This window comes from Pocillopora verrucosa, chromosome 10 (genome assembly GCF_036669915.1).
Source record: "Pocillopora verrucosa isolate sample1 chromosome 10, ASM3666991v2, whole genome shotgun sequence".
NCBI classification, from domain to species: domain Eukaryota; kingdom Metazoa; phylum Cnidaria; class Anthozoa; order Scleractinia; family Pocilloporidae; genus Pocillopora; species Pocillopora verrucosa.
In genome coordinates this window covers 8,021,333-8,039,310 of record NC_089321.1, presented here as the reverse complement: position 1 = coordinate 8,039,310, position 17,978 = coordinate 8,021,333, and the positions used below count along the sequence as shown (strand labels likewise).

General features: G+C 37.3%; 2 protein-coding genes across 2 annotated transcripts; one reads left to right on the top strand and one right to left on the bottom strand.

The window, feature by feature from the left end:
• Positions 1 to 15: 15 nt before the first annotated feature.
• Positions 16 to 12,290, top strand: LOC131791653 (protein OS-9). Its single transcript, XM_059109000.2, has 13 exons — positions 16 to 186; positions 1,041 to 1,211; positions 2,548 to 2,611; positions 3,207 to 3,292; positions 3,894 to 4,004; positions 5,785 to 5,983; positions 6,125 to 6,485; positions 6,829 to 7,217; positions 7,850 to 8,097; positions 8,809 to 9,035; positions 9,458 to 10,104; positions 10,646 to 10,770; positions 11,231 to 12,290. The coding sequence occupies exons 1-13, from the start codon at positions 34 to 36 to the stop codon at positions 11,375 to 11,377; spliced, it is 2,928 nt and encodes a 975-aa protein (XP_058964983.2). The 5' UTR covers positions 16 to 33; the 3' UTR covers positions 11,378 to 12,290.
• A 307-nt stretch (positions 12,291 to 12,597) lies between these two features.
• On the bottom strand, positions 12,598 to 16,984 carry LOC131791654 (nascent polypeptide-associated complex subunit alpha). The gene is made up of 8 exons (XM_059109001.2): positions 16,936 to 16,984; positions 16,718 to 16,769; positions 15,149 to 15,459; positions 14,452 to 14,484; positions 14,039 to 14,134; positions 13,681 to 13,752; positions 13,073 to 13,123; positions 12,598 to 12,734 (listed from the first exon to the last, which is right to left on the bottom strand). Exons 2-8 carry the CDS (start codon positions 16,767 to 16,769, stop codon positions 12,720 to 12,722), a joined length of 630 nt encoding a protein of 209 aa, XP_058964984.2. The 5' UTR covers positions 16,936 to 16,984; the 3' UTR covers positions 12,598 to 12,719.
• Between the last annotated feature and the right edge of the window lie 994 nt (positions 16,985 to 17,978).

The window sequence follows — 17,978 nt, the reverse complement described above, 5'->3', positions numbered from 1 at the left end:
CCCAGGTGTCTCGACGGGACTTTAAACAACAAAATGGTGATCAGAGGGAAACTATCCGGCGAGTTGTTTATTTTTAACATTTTAGGTGTTTGTTTCACTTTAGTGGATTCAAACTTCAACGTGGAGGAAATATATGGTGTTAAGTATGGATTTCAGATTTCTAAGGAGCCAGTTCTCTTGAAAGAGGTAAGCTTTCAGAGAATTTTCTATCCGCCAATGGTGTAACGCAACGTTTGTCAATATATTTTGCTTTGATAAGCTGCTTCGAACAAGGAGCGGGCACCCGCAGCTGCAGATGGAGAGACGTCGGAAGATTTTATTATTAAGCGGATTCCAATTTTTCATTTAAGATGTTTTGATTATCATTACAGTTTTTTTCATTGTGATCTGGATTAGCAGATCCTTGTACTTAAAGATAATTTATGCATTCTCTTACTTTTAATTAAAGTTAACACTTGGGTTCTTGCGATTGGTGCAGAGCTAACAACATCTCTATCACAAAAATTGATCAGGATTTCATCGTATCATCGCAATAGTGAACGTTCTAAGTTTGGGTACCCTTTTACTCCTAAAATCTGATTGTTAATTCAACCCTCTAGCTGCTACACATTTCCTTGTAAGTTAGTAACAAGAAGTGGGTTTTATATTAAGGTAACAACTTGTACCTGATATGTTTGAATATTCTCATTACCCGTTTGCACGATAATGTATGAATATTATAGGGTGAAGTTACCTGTTAATCACTTCTGGGAGTTAAAGAGTTAAGGAAATCAGCATAAGTTTGTCTTTGATTTGAATATTTTGTTAATATCTATTAATAAACTGATCACTGCCCAGCCTGTGTAATGTGATTATGAATTTATTCCCATTTGCTTTTTTCTTTTGTGAGTAATATTGTCAACACTTGAAGATAAAATTTGCATCCACATGTGAATTTTCATCATTCACACAATACATGTCCGCTTCTCTGGAAAAAAACAGTATCTATTGTTTTTGTAGGTTAGAAAATAATGTTGTAAATAATGTCACATCTATTTCAGAGTTCAGAACTTGGAAATACAGTGTTATTATCATCCAAGCATGGACAGCAATATCAGTGTGTTCTACCACAGCTTGAGAATTTAGATAAAAAGGATGAGGATATCCAACATATATCTAAAGATGAAATTCCTCAGCTTCTAGAACCAATAAAGAAAAAGTGTTTGTATAATGTAAGTGCTTATATGCCTTCTTGAAGCTATTTGTACATTAGGATAGAGAAGCCATCTGGTGTAATAATTGTAATTAGAAAACAGTTTACAAGAATTTCAGTAACTTTTTCCATAATAGCTTCAGATGGTGTGGTAGGTGGCTGTGCCGTAAGGTGAATCCCAAGCACAAGGGCTTACTTGAGGTCTTATGAGTGGTTGTAGATTGCAGGTATCAGGCTTTTATTAAAATTGCCAGGTTTCTGGCCTTGATAAGCTCAAATTTTAGAGCACGGTACTGCCGTGTGGGACATTACAGGCTCAAGCCTCATACCAGACCAACACTCTGGGTGTTAAAATAACTAAGAGAATGTGCTGCCTTTACTTTGCAGTCAGCAAAAGATTAGACATTCTAGTCTTCTGGGATAAGGACTATAAGCTGTAGGCCCCATCTCCTGCCTCTACTCTGTACTGGTTAGCAGGGGAAATTAAAGAGCTCATGCTCTTCTTGCAAGAGAAGGCAATGTAGTTGCCAGTGTTGTAGTCTGGCCTTGTCATTGTTTATACAGGCCTCCATTTAACCAGCTTCAAGCTGAACTTGGCCAGCCTGTCTAAATATCGCAAATACTTACATACATACATTAATTGAGAGAGTACTTAAGTTGACAATCTGTGTACAAGGCTGATTTGAGTTTAGACGTGGTTGGTCAGAAATTTCACAAGAAAATTTTTAATGGATGACAATGTATAACTAGAAATGTAAAAAATAGGGCTTGGCTTCTTAGAAATTTAGATCCATGTTTCTCTGATTAGTTGTTTGTTCATGTCAGATAACTTGAAGCCATTTCAGGAAATAGTTGAATATTTAAAGTTAATCAGGAAGTACTGATAAAATTAAATATTAAATTGTGGAAAGCTAATATCAGTCAAAGTAATTATTTTCTCATAATATCCTCCAAAATTCAATTGTGTTGAATGAGAAGGACAGTAATTTAAATGAAGATTTTGTATTTGTATTAGAAATTAAAGGAGGTGAATCATTCTTTATTTGTGTTGAAAAGAAAATCAATAATTTTGTTAATCATGAATTTAACCCTTTAACCCCTAAGATCTGATTATTAATTTTCCCTACGAGCTGCTATACAATTCCTTGTAAATTAGCTACAAGACTTTGGTGTAAGATCAAGATGACAACTTCTACCTGTTGACTCTGAGTATTCTCATTAACCGTTTGCTGGAAACATACAGATATAATATGGAGAAGTTAGATGTTAGTCACTTTTGGGAGTTAAAGTTTTAAGTACATGTATTAATTGTAACTTACTTGTAAATGTGTGTATGCTTCCCTTTTTTTTTATAGAATAAAGGATGGTGGACATATGAAGTATGTTTTGGAAAAGGAATTTACCAGTATCACATGGAAGGTCAGAATGAGCACCAGGCAGCTTACATGTGTACATGTTTCATTTATTTTGTTTATTGATTTTGGGTCGAATTTGCTTATTTTAAGTAGTACTTGTATTAATTATTTTATATTCATCAAAAAGTATGACCTTTTCATTTTCTTAACACCTTTTCCTGGAAAAGGAGGGTGATATTATAATGTCACAAGATTATCACAATGTTTGCAAGGCCAAGGATTTCAGCCTCTGAAACATCACACATTGAGATGGCTTGAATAAATCAAAACTGCAACACTTATCAAATCCAACCTTATAAACTTTAAGGGATGCCTGATAAAAAGCCTCAGGTGACCTCTGATATGTGTACTGCTAGATTTTCCTTTGAAATTGGTCTGTGTTCCTTTAAGAAACACAGGAGAAGTTTATTTTGTATTGAAAGTCACTTAATACATCCCTTCAGTGAACTTTTTTATCATTCCAACAGGAGTTGGAATGTGATGGAGTGGTGTTGTTGCATGCATTCTTGAAAATCTCCTCTGAACATAAACCTCTTGATAAAGAAGGATTGTCAAGCATATCAATATTTTCTAACCAAATAGGTGTTTCTCCATTTCAGCAAATAAGGTTGTTGGTGATAAAATTTCCTTGGGAGTATTTAGTAATGAGACTGATTGGAGTCAGGAGAAAATATACCTTAGAAAGGTAAAAACTTTTATGGATGTTGAATGAATTGGTTAACAACTCTGTTCAATCTCCATTTACAAATGTTTGGCCAGTCTTTAAATCTGCTTCTAATTACAGCTTTAATATAGCACTCCAAGGGGCCATTGTTATGGTTCCCTTTGCATGTAAAAAAAAAGTTTTCATTTGAAATTTAAATAAAAAGTGGCTAATCTGGCAATCTGTATTTTTGACCATGTAAGTAGCAATTCTTTGTTTTTTCTATCTTGGTGTTAATGGTTTAAAATTAGAGCATGATGCACAGAAGTACATTGTTATGGTATATTTTAACAGACAGTACAATCCCACAAACTTGGACAGCTACTTTATTAAACAATTATTCTTATTTAGGAGTGACTACAATAGACAATAAATGATTATCCTCAATAGGTCCTCTATAGATTACGCCTTAGCTCACCACTGACACAAACCCACACTTGTCTCCAAAGTTCCTTGAAATGAACAATCTTTCACAGTGGCTCCCTCTCTCGGTATAGCGTTCCAAACAGTCTGTTCTAGAAGGTTCCATGGTATGCAAGTCAGCATGTGTAAGACTAAGTGCTTTCTCTCTTTTTTCCTCCAGGAAAAACCAAAACCAGGAAAAAGTTCAGTGGCTAAAAAATATCATTCCCAGTATTATGTGAATGGTACTCAGTGTGATTTGACAGGAAAAGAAAGAGAAACACAAATTAAGGTACTGTAGCTGCAGTATTTGTCACTTTGGTTTAAATTGTTTACCTCTATTTCTTCTTTCTTTTCCTTGATTGATTTTAATCTTCATCCCCCCTTGCTAGCTCTTCCCTTCCTTTTCCCTTCCTTTTCCCTTCCTTTTCTCTTTCCTTTTCTCTTCCTTTTCCCTTCCTTTTCGCCTCCTTTCCCTTCCTTTTCTCTTCCATTTCTCTTCCTTTTCCCTTCCTTTTCTCTTCCTTTTCCCTTCCTTTTCTCTTCCTTTTCCCTTCTATTTCCCTACCTTTTCCCTTCCTTTCCCTTCCTTTCCCTTCCTTTCCCTTCTTTTTCTCTTCCTTTTCCCTTCCTTTCCCTTCCTTTCCCTTCCTTTCCCTTCCTTTCCCTTCCTTTCCCTTCCTTTCCCTTCCTTTCCCTTCCTTTTCCCTTCCTTTTCTCTTTCTTTTCCCTTCCTTTTCCCTTCCTTTTCCCTTCGTTTTCCCTTCCTTTTCTCTTTCTTTTCCCTTCCTTTCCCTTCCTTTTCCCTTCCTTTCCCTTCCTTTCCCTTCCTTTCCCTTCCTTTCCCTTCCTTTCCCTTCCTTTCCCTTCCTTTCCCTTCCTTTCCCTTCCTTTCCCTTCCTTTTCCCTTCCTTTTCTCTTTCTTTTCCCTTCCTTTTCCCTTCCTTTTCTCTTTCTTTTCCCTTCCTTTTCCCTTCCTTTTCCCTTCCTTTTCTCTTTCTTTTCCCTTCCTTTTCCCTTCCTTTTCCCTTCCTTTTCCCTTCCTTTTCCCTTCCTTTTCCCTTCCTTTTCCCTTCCTTTTCCCTTCCTTTTCCCTTCCTTTTCCCTTCCTTTTCCCTTCCTTTTCCCTTCCTTTTCCTTCCTTTTCCCTTCCTTTCCCTTCCTCTTCTCTTCCTTTTCCCTTCCTTTTCTCTTTCTTTTCCCTTCCTTTTCCCTTCCTTTTCTCTTTCTTTTCCCTTCCTTTTCCCTTCCTTTTCCCTTCCTTTTCCCTTCCTTTTCCCTTCCTTTTCCCTTCCTTTTCCCTTCCTTTTCCCTTCCTTTTCCCTTCCTTTTCCCTTCCTTTTCTCTTTCTTTTCCCTTCCTTTTCCCTTCCTTTTCTCTTTCTTTTCCCTTCCTTTTCCCTTCCTTTTCTCTTTCTTTTCCCTTCCTTTTCCCTTCCTTTTCTCTTTCTTTTCCCTTCCTTTTCCCTTCCTTTTCCCTTCCTTTTCCCTTCCTTTTCTCTTCCTCTTCTCTTCCTTTTCCCTTCCTTTTCTCTTTCTTTTCCCTTCCTTTTCCCTTCCTTTTTTCTTTCTTTTCCCTTCCTTTTCCCTTCCTTTTCTCTTTCTTTTCCCTTCCTTTTCCTTTCCTTTTCCCTTCCTTTTCCCTTCCTTTTCTCTTTCTTTTCCCTTCCTTTTCCCTTCCTCTTCCCTTCCTTTTCTCTTTCCCTGTGTAAGCTTTCTTTCTGCCCTTTATGTATTGTTTTTTTTTGCAGTCTTTATTTTGGATTATTTCTTTTCCCCCTAATTCTTTCATTTCTGTGTTCCCACAGTTTCTTAATTTCTTGATTCTATCATTCCAAAGTATGCCTCTTTTACAGTTCATCCCTTCCCTTTTTCTGCTTTTACCTTCATTTATCGTTTTTTATTCTTATATGTTTCTCTGCTCCTCAAATTCTCTGTCTCTGCAGGGAAACCAAGCTGTCTACTTCTTTTCCTCCAATCCTTCATTCTGTTGTATGTTCATTTTGTGAAATGCTTCCACATTCCTTGGCTCTTTGTGAGACTCTATTTTCATAATTACTTTCTTGTTTTCAGATATTCTGCGATGAAGATAGAGCAGATTTTGTAGCAAGAGTGGATGAACCATCGTCCTGTTCCTATGTGATCACAGTACACACCAACAAGCTTTGCAAACACAACTTGTTCAGGTCCTCTCAAGTACAGGAACCCCAGTCTATTACCTGCTCTCCAGCATTATCAGAGGAACGATATAAAATTTATGTAGAAAGAGTTGGTGAGTAGTTTCAATCAGGGAACTTTTTCAGAGTAAGTGTGTCAACTTTGTGTAAGTCGTTTGAAAATAAGATATGCGGCATAACCGAAGATGATGGCATCTCATTGCTACTCTTGTGATGTTTTATCTTTTGAATTACAGAATCACGAAAAAAGGCTCAAGAGGAGGCCAAAGCTGCCAAAGAAGCTGAAAACAGAGCTCGAAAAGCAAGAGCTGTAGAGAAAGTAGAAGGTGAAGATGAAATAGAGGACGATGATGAAGAAGTCTTTGATACAAAGAATACGAGATCAAAGCGAAGCCAAGTGTGGCCATGGGAAAACCCTGGAGTTGAAAGTGAGGATGAGGTTTGGATTGATGGAAAAATCGAGCAGGACAAAATTGATGTGCACAGATTGGACATTACCAAAGGGCGCAAGAAAAATGCAATGGGACATCTTGAAAGTGAAGGTATCACCATCATGAGTCAAAAGATACACAGGAAGAGACAACCTGTCATGGAAAGGTAAATGTAATGAGCTGATACACTCTAATGCTCGTTACTGATTCTCTTACAAATTTTTTGAATGCGTTCTGTGAGAGATCCGGCCCGTTATTTTGCCCTGGTTAGTTTGAAGGGTGTGGATGCGGCATGTCCATGTTTAAGTTAGAAGGAAAGTTTCGGTCTTCTTTGCAAACCTCCTTGGCTTTTTTTGGAAAGACATGTACCATCTTAGATTTTGATCTTTGATCTGAATATTAACTACTGTAACTGTTGAATATGGGTGTCGTTATAGCACACTCTTAATTTTAGAAGGAATCTCCTTCTTACTTCTACAACAGGTCCTTATTTCGCTATTTTCTTACAGACAAACAGGAGACGCTGAAGAGAAAGAAGAAAATCCTGCCGTAGATGAAATGAAAGAAACGCCGGATAAAGAAGAATCAAAGGAGTCAATTGAGGGGACGGAGAAAAGTATCGAGAAAGAGGAAAATGTTGACGGTAATGAGATGGAGAAAGCTGTTGAAGGAGCTACTGAACAAAACAACAAACAGGGGGTTAAAGGAGATGAAGGTATTCCAGCGGAAGGACGGAAAGAGGAGGCCATTGATGTGGTCAGCAAAGAAGGTGGAAAAGAAACAACTACAACAGAGCAAAGTTTGGATGAGGAATGGAGGAATAAAGTGGATGAAGAAATTCTTAAACTGAGATCTACTTTGAAAGAGAAATTAAGCAAGTTTGGTTTCAATCCTGAAGGTGAATTATGGTAGATTCTTGTGATTATAATTACCATCTATCCACTTTTTTGTTTGCTTGTATGGGAACTCATTCGCATCACTAAAACCGATTTTAAGCTTGAGGTTTACATCAAGAACAAATTGCAAAAAGAAACGCTGATCTTGTTCATTTCTCGTAGTAGATTTAGCAGAAATACTGAGCAAATCTGCTACTTTCCTAAAATTCAATTGTTTTTACATTTAAATGAACAAAGAGCCGGAAGAAGACGGCAGAAATTTAAATTCTTTCATTGCCTTTTTACGTAAAGAATCATTCTAATTCTTTAGATTTAGCCGTAGTCTAGTGCGCTAGCTAAGGTGTTTGTCGAAGCCAGTCAGGTGTCAAAATAATGGGCAAATCTGCGAAAGTTAGTCGAAACTTTTCCAATTGATTATCTCATTCTATGGCTCTTTGCCGTCACATATACTCATCGTCCTTCCAGGGTTATTTGTGTTAGTCGTTAACGAATACCGATCTAGTTTGGATAATGTTTTACTTCAGTCTGTATTTTCTGTTCCTCGTCGATGGTCAAATCTTGAAGATATGTTTTTTTTTCGCTATGGCCTTCAGCACGTTATATTTCTGTACCTTTACTTTTTTTTGACTGACAGTGTTGGATAAGAAATTCGAGGAGAAATTTGGAAGTGTGGGAAACCGAGAAAAGGGGAAGGATGCTGCCGACGGTCAGATTGAAACAGAAAATCATGAAGATGAAAAAATTGATGAGAAAGACGAAAAAATTGAAGATGAGGATGAAGATGAAGATGAAGATGAAGATGAAGACACGCCACAAAAGGAACAGCAGAAGTCAAAGCCTAACATAAATTACTTTGCGGAATCACTAAAAGAGTTTCAGAAGGTTTGTTCTTTGTTTCCTCACCCATCAGCTCCCAGAAGCGGTTCACAGTTTCAATGGTTATTCTGCAAATAAGTGATGAGAGTGGACTAGCTTATCGGGTTGCGTTATTTTGATGCAACACCAAATTCTCTCAAGTATTGTACAATGAAATGTTTTGTAGCCTGTAGGGAGAATAAGAGACTACTCAGCTTTTGAGAATCAAAGGTTAAAAAAGCTAAATTTGATGCCTTTAAATGGCAAATGATAGCCCTTATTCATACAGGGACGACTCGTAAGTATTTCTTTGGAAGTTATGCTTTTTATGCAATTTTTTTTCTGGAAATAAGACATTACTCTTCTACAAAGAATCGAAACATTTTTCTAACTGTTTAAGCTAGCTAGAAGCTACAGCTTTTCATGAAATAACTGAGATACTGCCGGCGCTCTGATCGGTCAAAAACCTTTTGATCGTTTACTGCACTGGTAAACCCACTGAAAATTGAAACACGCTGTGTTTTGTTTTAAGTTTATGTCATAACAGTAATAGACCGCACTTTCTACCGGTTTACCGTCGCTATATTGGAAAAATACGAGAAAAGTATGTAAATCACTCGCCGGATCTCGTTTTTTTTTCCTAACATTCTGCGTGAGTTATTGCGCCTGTGAACCGATAGAAAGTTCCGTCTCTCGCTAAAATAGCCCGATTGACTCAATTCGTTCTATTGTTGACAGCTTTTTAGCGGGGGCATGATGAAGAATTTGTTAGAAGCTGCCTCTGTAATGCAAGCTGAGTTGGAAAAACAGTTTTACGAAGAACGCGCTCGAATGAAGAGTGAAGTTGAAATCGTTAAGACAAAGATACAACAGATCGAGGAGACAAATGGTGTGAAAGACGAAGAGCTTGCCAAAACATTGAGCAAGATAAAGGATTCCATTGAACGTTTTGAGAAAACCAACTTGTAAGTTACTAGGAAATAGATTTATAATGTAATAATTGAAATGCCAATGGTCGAATTGTTGTTTTCGTTATTTATGGTTTACTTCGTGGTCGGTCGGTCGGTCGGTCGGTCGGTCGTCGTTTTTGCAGTCAATCGCTCAGGCATCCAGTCGGCCGGTGACAACTCGTATGGCATTCTCTCCTAGACAGTTTATTGTATCAGATTCACCTTGTTTGTGTGACAGTTGTGTGATGGTTGTTTCTACTTCCCACGTTTGATATCAAGTTGAATCGATCAGCATCTCCGAGCAAATTAACTTCCTTTGAAAACTGTTTATCTCTTCTTTGGTGGTTACTTGTATGATTCTCACACTATGTCAGTATGTTTATGCGTCAATGTTCTAGAGAAAAGTTCAATCTTAATTCGTGTTCTTATCTCTTTAGGCAACTAGATGATGACATGGAATCAATCAAAGAACTCAATAAAGAGATATTCAATATGATAGGGAGTAAAGATAAACCAGCCGCGAAAGGCGACTTGCTAGAACTTTCTCTTAGGAGCAACAAACTTTTGAAGAAAGTTCTTTTGCGGCGATTCCAGCTGGACCAAGACTTAGATTATATCACAAAAATGAGAGGAAAAATTTCTGGTGACAAAGATGCCGAGGAGGAGTCGAAGGATAAGGCGCAATTTTTGCCAACGAAAGGTGGTATTGATAAAGTCGTGAACAAGTTAAAAACTATGATCCAAGATCTGGACGTGAACAGTAAAGTGAATGCAAAAGCTGCAGATTTTGGGGATGAAGGCAATACGGAAATAAACTCTGCCAGTTCTACAATTGACGACGTTGACGAATTAGAGTCATCAGAATCGTCTGATGAGAGCGACACGAAAACAGGAGTAAAAGTTAAAGTGTCAAAGGTTAAGAAAGTATTCGTTGGCGACAATGAAGACTCCGAGATGGAAGAAGCAGATCTTGACGATGAAGAGATGGAAGAGTTAGGTCTCCAAAAGCGAATTCGTATGGCTACGAAGAAAATGGAAGAACTAGTCAAACAGCAGCTGAGAGACTCAGGAGTGTTGCCTTCAGGTATGACAAACTTAATTAGAATTCAGATAATACTTGAAGATCTGTAATGTTCTTTGTCTGCAGCCAGTGCTTGGACATGCTGTAGTTTCTTCAACTCTTTCAATCCCAAGAATGTCCAGAAAGGAAAGATGATGAGAAGACAGAAAAACAATAACCAGGGAACATTGTTTGATTTAATACTACATTCTCCAAACTTTAGTTATTGAAATGTCAGGTAGACGGTGTGGAGAAGTGATCTTTTCATCTTGGTAGTGAGTGGGTTGATGCTTTCCTTGCGACCTTGCGAAGTGGAAGGAGCTACATCATGATATTTTCATTTGCTTTGAGGGGGGGGGAGAGAGGGGGTACTCACGAATCTACCCAACACTTCAAGGACACTGCAAAATAATAAATCATTTATTTGAAGAAATAATTAAAAAGGAATGAAGAAAGTTAACCATATTATAATTGATAACGCACTTAATAAAGTGGAGATGTCCAAACAGTAACGTGGTTTCTTCACTTAAGTATAAATGTTGACATGTAGTGTAATCATGTTTAGGCAAGATAAAAGTCAAGATTGTAACATCCAAAGACGCTCTGGAGAAAATGGAAGGCAAAAGCGATATGAAGTTACTCAGTGACGACGAAGAAAATCAATTTAAAAACATGATCCTTGGTCTATTGGTGAGTTAAGAACACGAAACATTTTAAAAATAGTACAAATGAACGAAAAAGCGTCCAATTTTCAATTTTCGGTTTCAGGCACTGATCTGTGTCTGTTGATAACGACGCACAAGCGGATGGGCTGTTATACCGGTTTCGAAATAACGGAGAGCTTGTAAACAGTTTATAATCTCTTGAAAAGAAAAAGGAAAAAAAAAAAAAAAAAGATCTGGCATATATCCCCGTTCACAAGAGTGACAAATGATGCACATCATTCCTTTAAAAGTAACGTACCAGGTGTAACTGACTTCTCCCTGTTTTTGTGGTCGAACAGTCACGTGTTCATATTCTTTGCTAGACTTTCAATCGGTACATTAGTACCACTTAGAAAATCGACAGTTTGAATTAATAAGTTTTTGAAGGTTATACCGATATATTTTAATTGAACCTCATCGGTCAATTTTTTTTCCTAATCTCTCAGGGAGGTAGTCCTGACGCTGGGAAAGAAAGAAAGCGTCAACAAGACCTTGAAAACAATTACAATTTAGTTTGGAATGAGGACGAACTGCAGACAGTGCCGAGGGAAGATGATGAAGCTGATGGGGAAGTGGAAGTAGAATCATTTTAGCCACAATCAAACTTTTGCACTCCTCATCAAGAAAGATCTAATCGTCTTGTCACGAGCGTATGACAAAGAAAAAATCGGAGTGTCCCTAGAAATAGAACCTCAGACATTTGGATTTTGCGCTCCGATGCTCTACCACGCATGTACTCACCTTAGAGTTGTCTTAAACTCAACGATAGAGCATCACGGCGCGAAATCCGAAGGTGTGGAGTTCGATTTCTCATGGGGACTCCACAAGGCAAAGGAAATCTTAATTCTAAGGTTGAGATCAAAATTTGTCACATTTGTTGATGTTCTACAGACGTAGGAGAAAATTTTTGAGAGAAATAATTTCACTTATCCCGATATACTTCTGCTCTCTACTGAAATCCTTCTGCCGTTATATTAATGTTCAAAATGGCAGAAATGATTTGTTTTCTGTAGCATACCCCTCCATCCAAAGGGATCGCCTTTGGAAAAAGGCCAGTATGCAGCACTGAGGCGTGCTGTAGGTTAATCTTCTTCTATAGCACTTAACCAATCCACTAAGACAACACCGTATTTGTTGTTTAAGTCAATTTGTTGTCTCTGATGCGGGAAGGAATTTCCGCAAAGAGCGCACGGTGACCTGTTACGAAAATTATCAAGATAAACACTCACTTCTGGCGCTGTTGGATTGACAAAAAAAGAAAACGAGTTTTATTTCAAATAGAGTATGTTAAACAAAAGTATTTATTGTAGAGTTTGTATAACTTTAGATTGTAAAAGTCAACTGAATACAACATATTGCTCTGCACGCGCTTTTTCATGCGTGAAAAAAAAATCTCATGAATACCAAAAAAATCTGTACCAAGCTCACAGATGTAAAGTGATTTCTTACATCTCTACGTGTAGTGTAAATACGTAAATTAAAAAGAGATCTTTTCACCATATATTTTGTGTTGGAATCGTGGGAAAGCACAATTCTTTGGCTTTGATGTTGGTATCGAGACCCCACAACCCCGCACCCATTTTGCTTAAAATGTTGTCCAAATCAAGATGTAGTGAAAATCTAACCACGACAATGGGGGCGTGAGCTTATTTCTCAAGACAGTTTAACAAAGCAGGCGCAAGAATATCTGCAGAGGACTAATGAATGACACGGACATAAATATGGAAAAATTTCAGTCATAGTTATTCGCTTGTTTACCATAAATGTACACCTTCAGACACTAAACATGACAAGGAAACAACAGACCAGGACATTTTCAGTTCTGTTAATGGCTGCTTTATTCCAATTTTTTTTTTCCCAACCAAAGACAACATGTCAAAATGCAAAAATCCTGTACAGAGCAAAGGAGATTTTAAAAGTTGATGCACGGTTAATTTACATAGTCAGTTCCTGAAAAAAAGAAAAAAAAGAAGAAAAAAAAAAAAAAAAAACCATGTTATTAGCAAAGTGACCCCAAAGGTTTGCATGTTGTTTAAGACAGCTTTGTATGATGGAAGCTGAGATAAAAGAGATGAAACAGTTTTGAATACCCTCCTGACAAGATGCTGGTTAAAAAAAAAAAAAAAAGGAAACGAACGGGAAAATAATGAACCAAAAAAAATCCCCATTCCAGGCATCTATGACCTTAAGATGGACATTTGAATGATATTGCCATTCTTCAGCTGACACCCGAAAGGAATCAATTTTCTTACCAATCTACAACATGATACACCAAGGAAGAAACTTACCATAATGGCATTGACGATATCATTTTCGTTATTTTTCAAAGCTTTGATAGCCTATAAAAAGGATTTGTAAGGGAGAACACATTAATTTTCAGTTTAAGTACATAAAAAACCTCTTTCATCATGAACTAAAGGCAACAGATTTTTTTCTTCTTGTATGGCCCAAACAGCCCTGCAAGCACTAAAATACCTAACATTATACAGTACACTAGGGCTGTAAAGGATGATGTGAGCAGAGGCAGAAAAAGCTGTTCGACCTCAGGGGATGCAAGTTGAAAGATGAAAGAAAGAAAGAGAAATAGTGGTGGTTAGAAGATGAAATGCTCATTGACTGAGTTAAGTTGTACTGGACAGGAAAACATTTGGCTTGAGGTCATTACTAATTACTCTCCCAATCAGTCAATTAAAGAATATTAAGCCTATCATATGTATTTTGCAATCACAAGGACATAATTATGTAAAAGACAAAACTCAATTTAGAATTTCATAAGGTAAATTTTTTTTTGGGAAAAACACAAGAAAAAAAAAAAAAAAAGAGGAAAGCAACAGCAACATAGGCATACAAACCACAACAATTGGTATTGGATATCTGGAACTAATTAGTACCATACCTTAGATTTGGAGACGTTAGCTTGCTGCATAACAAGTTCAACATCTTTTTCCTCCACATTGCTATCATTGATCTGCAATTGACAGAGGTTCAATATAAGTGAAAATGCAGGAAGTTCATATTTTCATCTCCAGCAATGAAAAGACACCAGTAACTAAAAAATTTTTCTCATATAAAAAAAGTCAGGGAAATTTTGCTCTGTGAAGAAGTAAACAAGGGAAAAGGAGTTTTTTTTCCTTTCAAATGGTACTGCCATGGTGAAAATTTTAAAATTGTGATACTGTTGCAAAGGCTCCATCAACCCCCCTAGGAAACAGGAGTTGGCAATTAGAAGCTTAATGAAGAAAATTTCTACATACCTCTTCGTCCTCGGATTCTTCTTCCTGTTCAATGGCAGCTGCCTTTGCTTCTGGGATGGCAGGGGCTGGTTGAGGAGCTTTGAATTTCTCAGCGGCCTACAATTATTGAAAGCATGAAAATACAAAATCACATCTGATCAAACACTTGCTCATATGAAAAAAGGTGTAAAGGATTAAGAAAACAGTTCCAGAAAGAATTCATTCCCTAAAAACAAATAATCACTGAAAATTGTCATGAAAATATTCTGGATAGTTGGTTGTCTTAACTAACACATGGAAAGTACCAATCCAAAGAGTTTAAAGAGGGCAAAGATAGTTCTCATAAATGTGTAAGTAAAAGTTCACCTTTATTTCCATTCATAGTATATAACAAAAGAATTTGTAATCACTAGGATTATAAATAAAGGTGTCACCTGAACTTGGGCTTGCTGGCTCAAATCCTCAATCTAAAGAGAAATTGGAATGTGTGTTAGATACAAACAGTGAAAAATGAGAATGGTAATAAAGACACACACAGAATGTAGAAGTGTGCCCTCAGATCTCATAATCTTTCGATCAGTGGACCACATCTAACCAAACCTTCCAGCCAAGTGTATGGGTGTAACACAACACAAATGAAGTAATGTATGCAAGTTTACACAAAATCAAAACAATACAAACATAAGGAAAGAGGCTTTTAAGTTTGGCAGATTTTCCTCACCATAAGGCATCTTTATCGTCACTGGGCACACATGGACAAAAACATAGCACTTACGTTTCAAAGGGTACTAATTTGACTGATGCTACACAACATCGAGATGGATGAATTGTACTCTATGTAAATACATGTAGGTGTTTCATCACAAAAAAAATTGAAAATAATTTTTTCCATGACAGCCGTTTTCTTTTGTTTTCCAGAATAAATTCCTTTGTTTTTGTCCAACATTCCCTAACAAACAAATTACTCAATTCACCAGCTTTCCAGCCATGAAAAAACTAAGTTATTGTCATGAGCTAACCTGAAATAAGCACAAATCAAAATGTTTCCTGGCAAACACTCTAAAGTGCAAGCACATTGTAAAATGTAAGATAAAATTACCTGGACAAAATAGAAACTTATTGAAAACATACCTTTGCCTCACCAAACACTATGTATGTATCCGAGGCTGGGCTTTTGTAAACATCTGGCTTGTTTATAACAAATAGTATATTTTTGGATTTCCGTATTGTTACTCTGGTCACTCCAGAAACAGTTTTGAGTCCAATTTTTGACAGAGATTTTCTGGCTTTCTTTTCTCCTCTGCTCTGTTTTGCTTTGCTGACAGGTTCCTCAGTCAATCCAGCTGCGGCAGCCACTTCACTTGAAATAGCTGGTTGGCCAGCATCTCCTTCCTCAAGCTCTGGTAATTCGTCATCACTGTCACTTTCAGTTCCCGAAATAACTGGAATGTTAAACAATTGATATTATTTAATAAGCTCAGTTATGCATGCATTCTGATTGGTTCTCACTTATGATCTATTAGAGGACAGACGTATAAATGACGTCATCATTAAAACTTTTTTTAATTCTTTATTATATAAAACAAATAGATTCCAAGTTGCTGTGCGTCTGTTCAGTAATAGATCACAGAGGACGTCAAAATGTGGTAAGAACATCAGTGACACACTCAGCTGTGCCTCGTGTGCCACTTTTTTGTTCTTACCACATTTTGACATCATCTGTGATCTATTACTGAACAGATGCATGGCAACTTGGAATCTATTTGTCAATCAGACAAGGTTTTCTTCATTGAGATGTGGGAGTGGGAGAGTATTCTTAACCTTTCACAACCTAACTTAAATACTCATTTCCTCCACACGGATCTCTCTACCTTTTCTATGGTAATGGCAAGGAGTTTATTAGATTGGTGATCATTTCATCTATTCACATGAACTTTAATTTAAGGGTGATACTATGAGTAGAAATCAGAAGCCAGTCACTACTGGGTTTAAAGGGTTAGGTAACAGGAGACTGTTCTCCACCGTCTAGTAACAACTGCTCATGCCATCCATCATGGACAATACACAGAGTTGCCGTTATGGAAATTTAAGTGTTTACTCGTTTTCCTCGGTAGAAATGATATAAGGCAATATGATAAGATTTTGCACATAGAACGTCTTGAATCATATTCTCGTCTATACGTACGTTTTCCTTCCAGCAAAGTGGAGGTAAAATAAACCTTATTTCCCTCCAATTTTTAGAGGAGACTTGAGAGGCAAGTAAGTGTATGCAATGCCAGGTTTCTGAGAATAACTTCTAAGGGATGGGGTATGTTATTGCTTTTAAGACTGAGAAGCTCAGTTTACATGAATCTTGGTACACACGTAGCTTCCACGTGTAAACTGTGGTGCCATGTTCGAGTTGCGGTAATTTACCAACTATCAGTGGATAAATCGACTGATTCACTAACCGAAATGGTAGTTATTGTCAAAGTAAAGTTCAAATTCAGGTGTGGTTAAACAAGGTGTTGGCGATGGTATTTTGAGTTTCTCCTTTCCATCATGTCAAAGTGACCATGATTTCACAAGCCACGAATTGCGTCACTGTCAAAATACTTGGGTGGAAAATTTTCTCACCGACGGTGACTGCCAAATAATTTGAATTTTAACTAACCATTTGTTAACATTTTATCGATCTGAACGTAAGGAAAGTTTTCTTACCTTCAGCATTCGCCTCTTCTTCAGCCGGAGGGTTCTCTACTGCAGGTGTCATCTGCAAACATCGACACAGAAAGAATCATGATATCGAGCAAATTTTAGCAACGATTTCAGTAATAATAAGGTAACCGAAAAAATAAATTATCCAAATACACTATACGCGTGTCTAGCGTTTAAAATAAGGTACACCATTGACGATTAAAATAGATAACTCGACCTACCTTGAGGAGAAGACGGTCTCTGCCACTGAAGCGATCAGAAAGGAATAAATATGGGTGCGCAGGGAATCATGGGAGCATAACAGCTATGGACTCACTCGCTCGAGGGCCCGGGTATCGCGTGGTACTGAAGGTATAGCGAAGTGCAGAAAGGAACCCTACTTTTTGCAGGAGGAGTAAGTTTTAAACTTTTTTTTATTTATGTGAAGAGTGGAAAGCATACTCCTATTTGCAGCACACTTACTCGACTTTTAACTCGACTCGTTTAAGATATAGCGATCTCGTTCTAGTCATCTCGGTTGAAGACAATAAGCTGTAGGCCCCGTTTCCTAAATCTCCTCCGTGTTGATTAGCAGGGGATGTTAAAGAACCCACGCAATTCTCGCAAAGGGAAAGGAATGTAGCTACCGATATTGTGGCCTGGTCTTGTTTCTAAAAAATCATAAATTGGGAACAACTGCAAAATTTCATTTAATAAAATTGTAAACTGATCAATGAAGCCTGGCTTAGGTCCCCCGCAAAAGTGTTGTAAGGTGCACTAAACCATATTCATAAGCAGAATGTGCTATATATTATTAAAATAATCAATTAAATGGAGTCAACTGCAGGTAGATTTCTTAAAAAGATCGAAGAACCAACTTTGCCTCTCTCTCATCACGAGGCTTGTTGGCTCAGTTGAAAGTAATTCTCACCTAGTAGGTGGAAAGTACAGGATCACTTCACTAGATATACTTTTTTTCTTCCGTTTGTTTTGATATTGCAGAGCAGTCTGAGAACAATTAAATTCATATTCTACCTCTGACCAGAGTGCAATTTATATTGTCACATTATTTCCCCCATCAAGTTTTTGGAATGAAAGAAACCAAACGCGAATTTTTTTTCTTTAGATACCTTTGATAAAATTTTGCTTGTCAGATTGGCATCTGGGCTTTTACGTTTTTTCTTTCAGTTGTTACAATTATGAGTCCCTCGGGCGATAAAAAGGGGAATAACTCCAAGGATAATACCTTGCGAGTAGACCCTTACCATCATCGCTTCTGCACGAG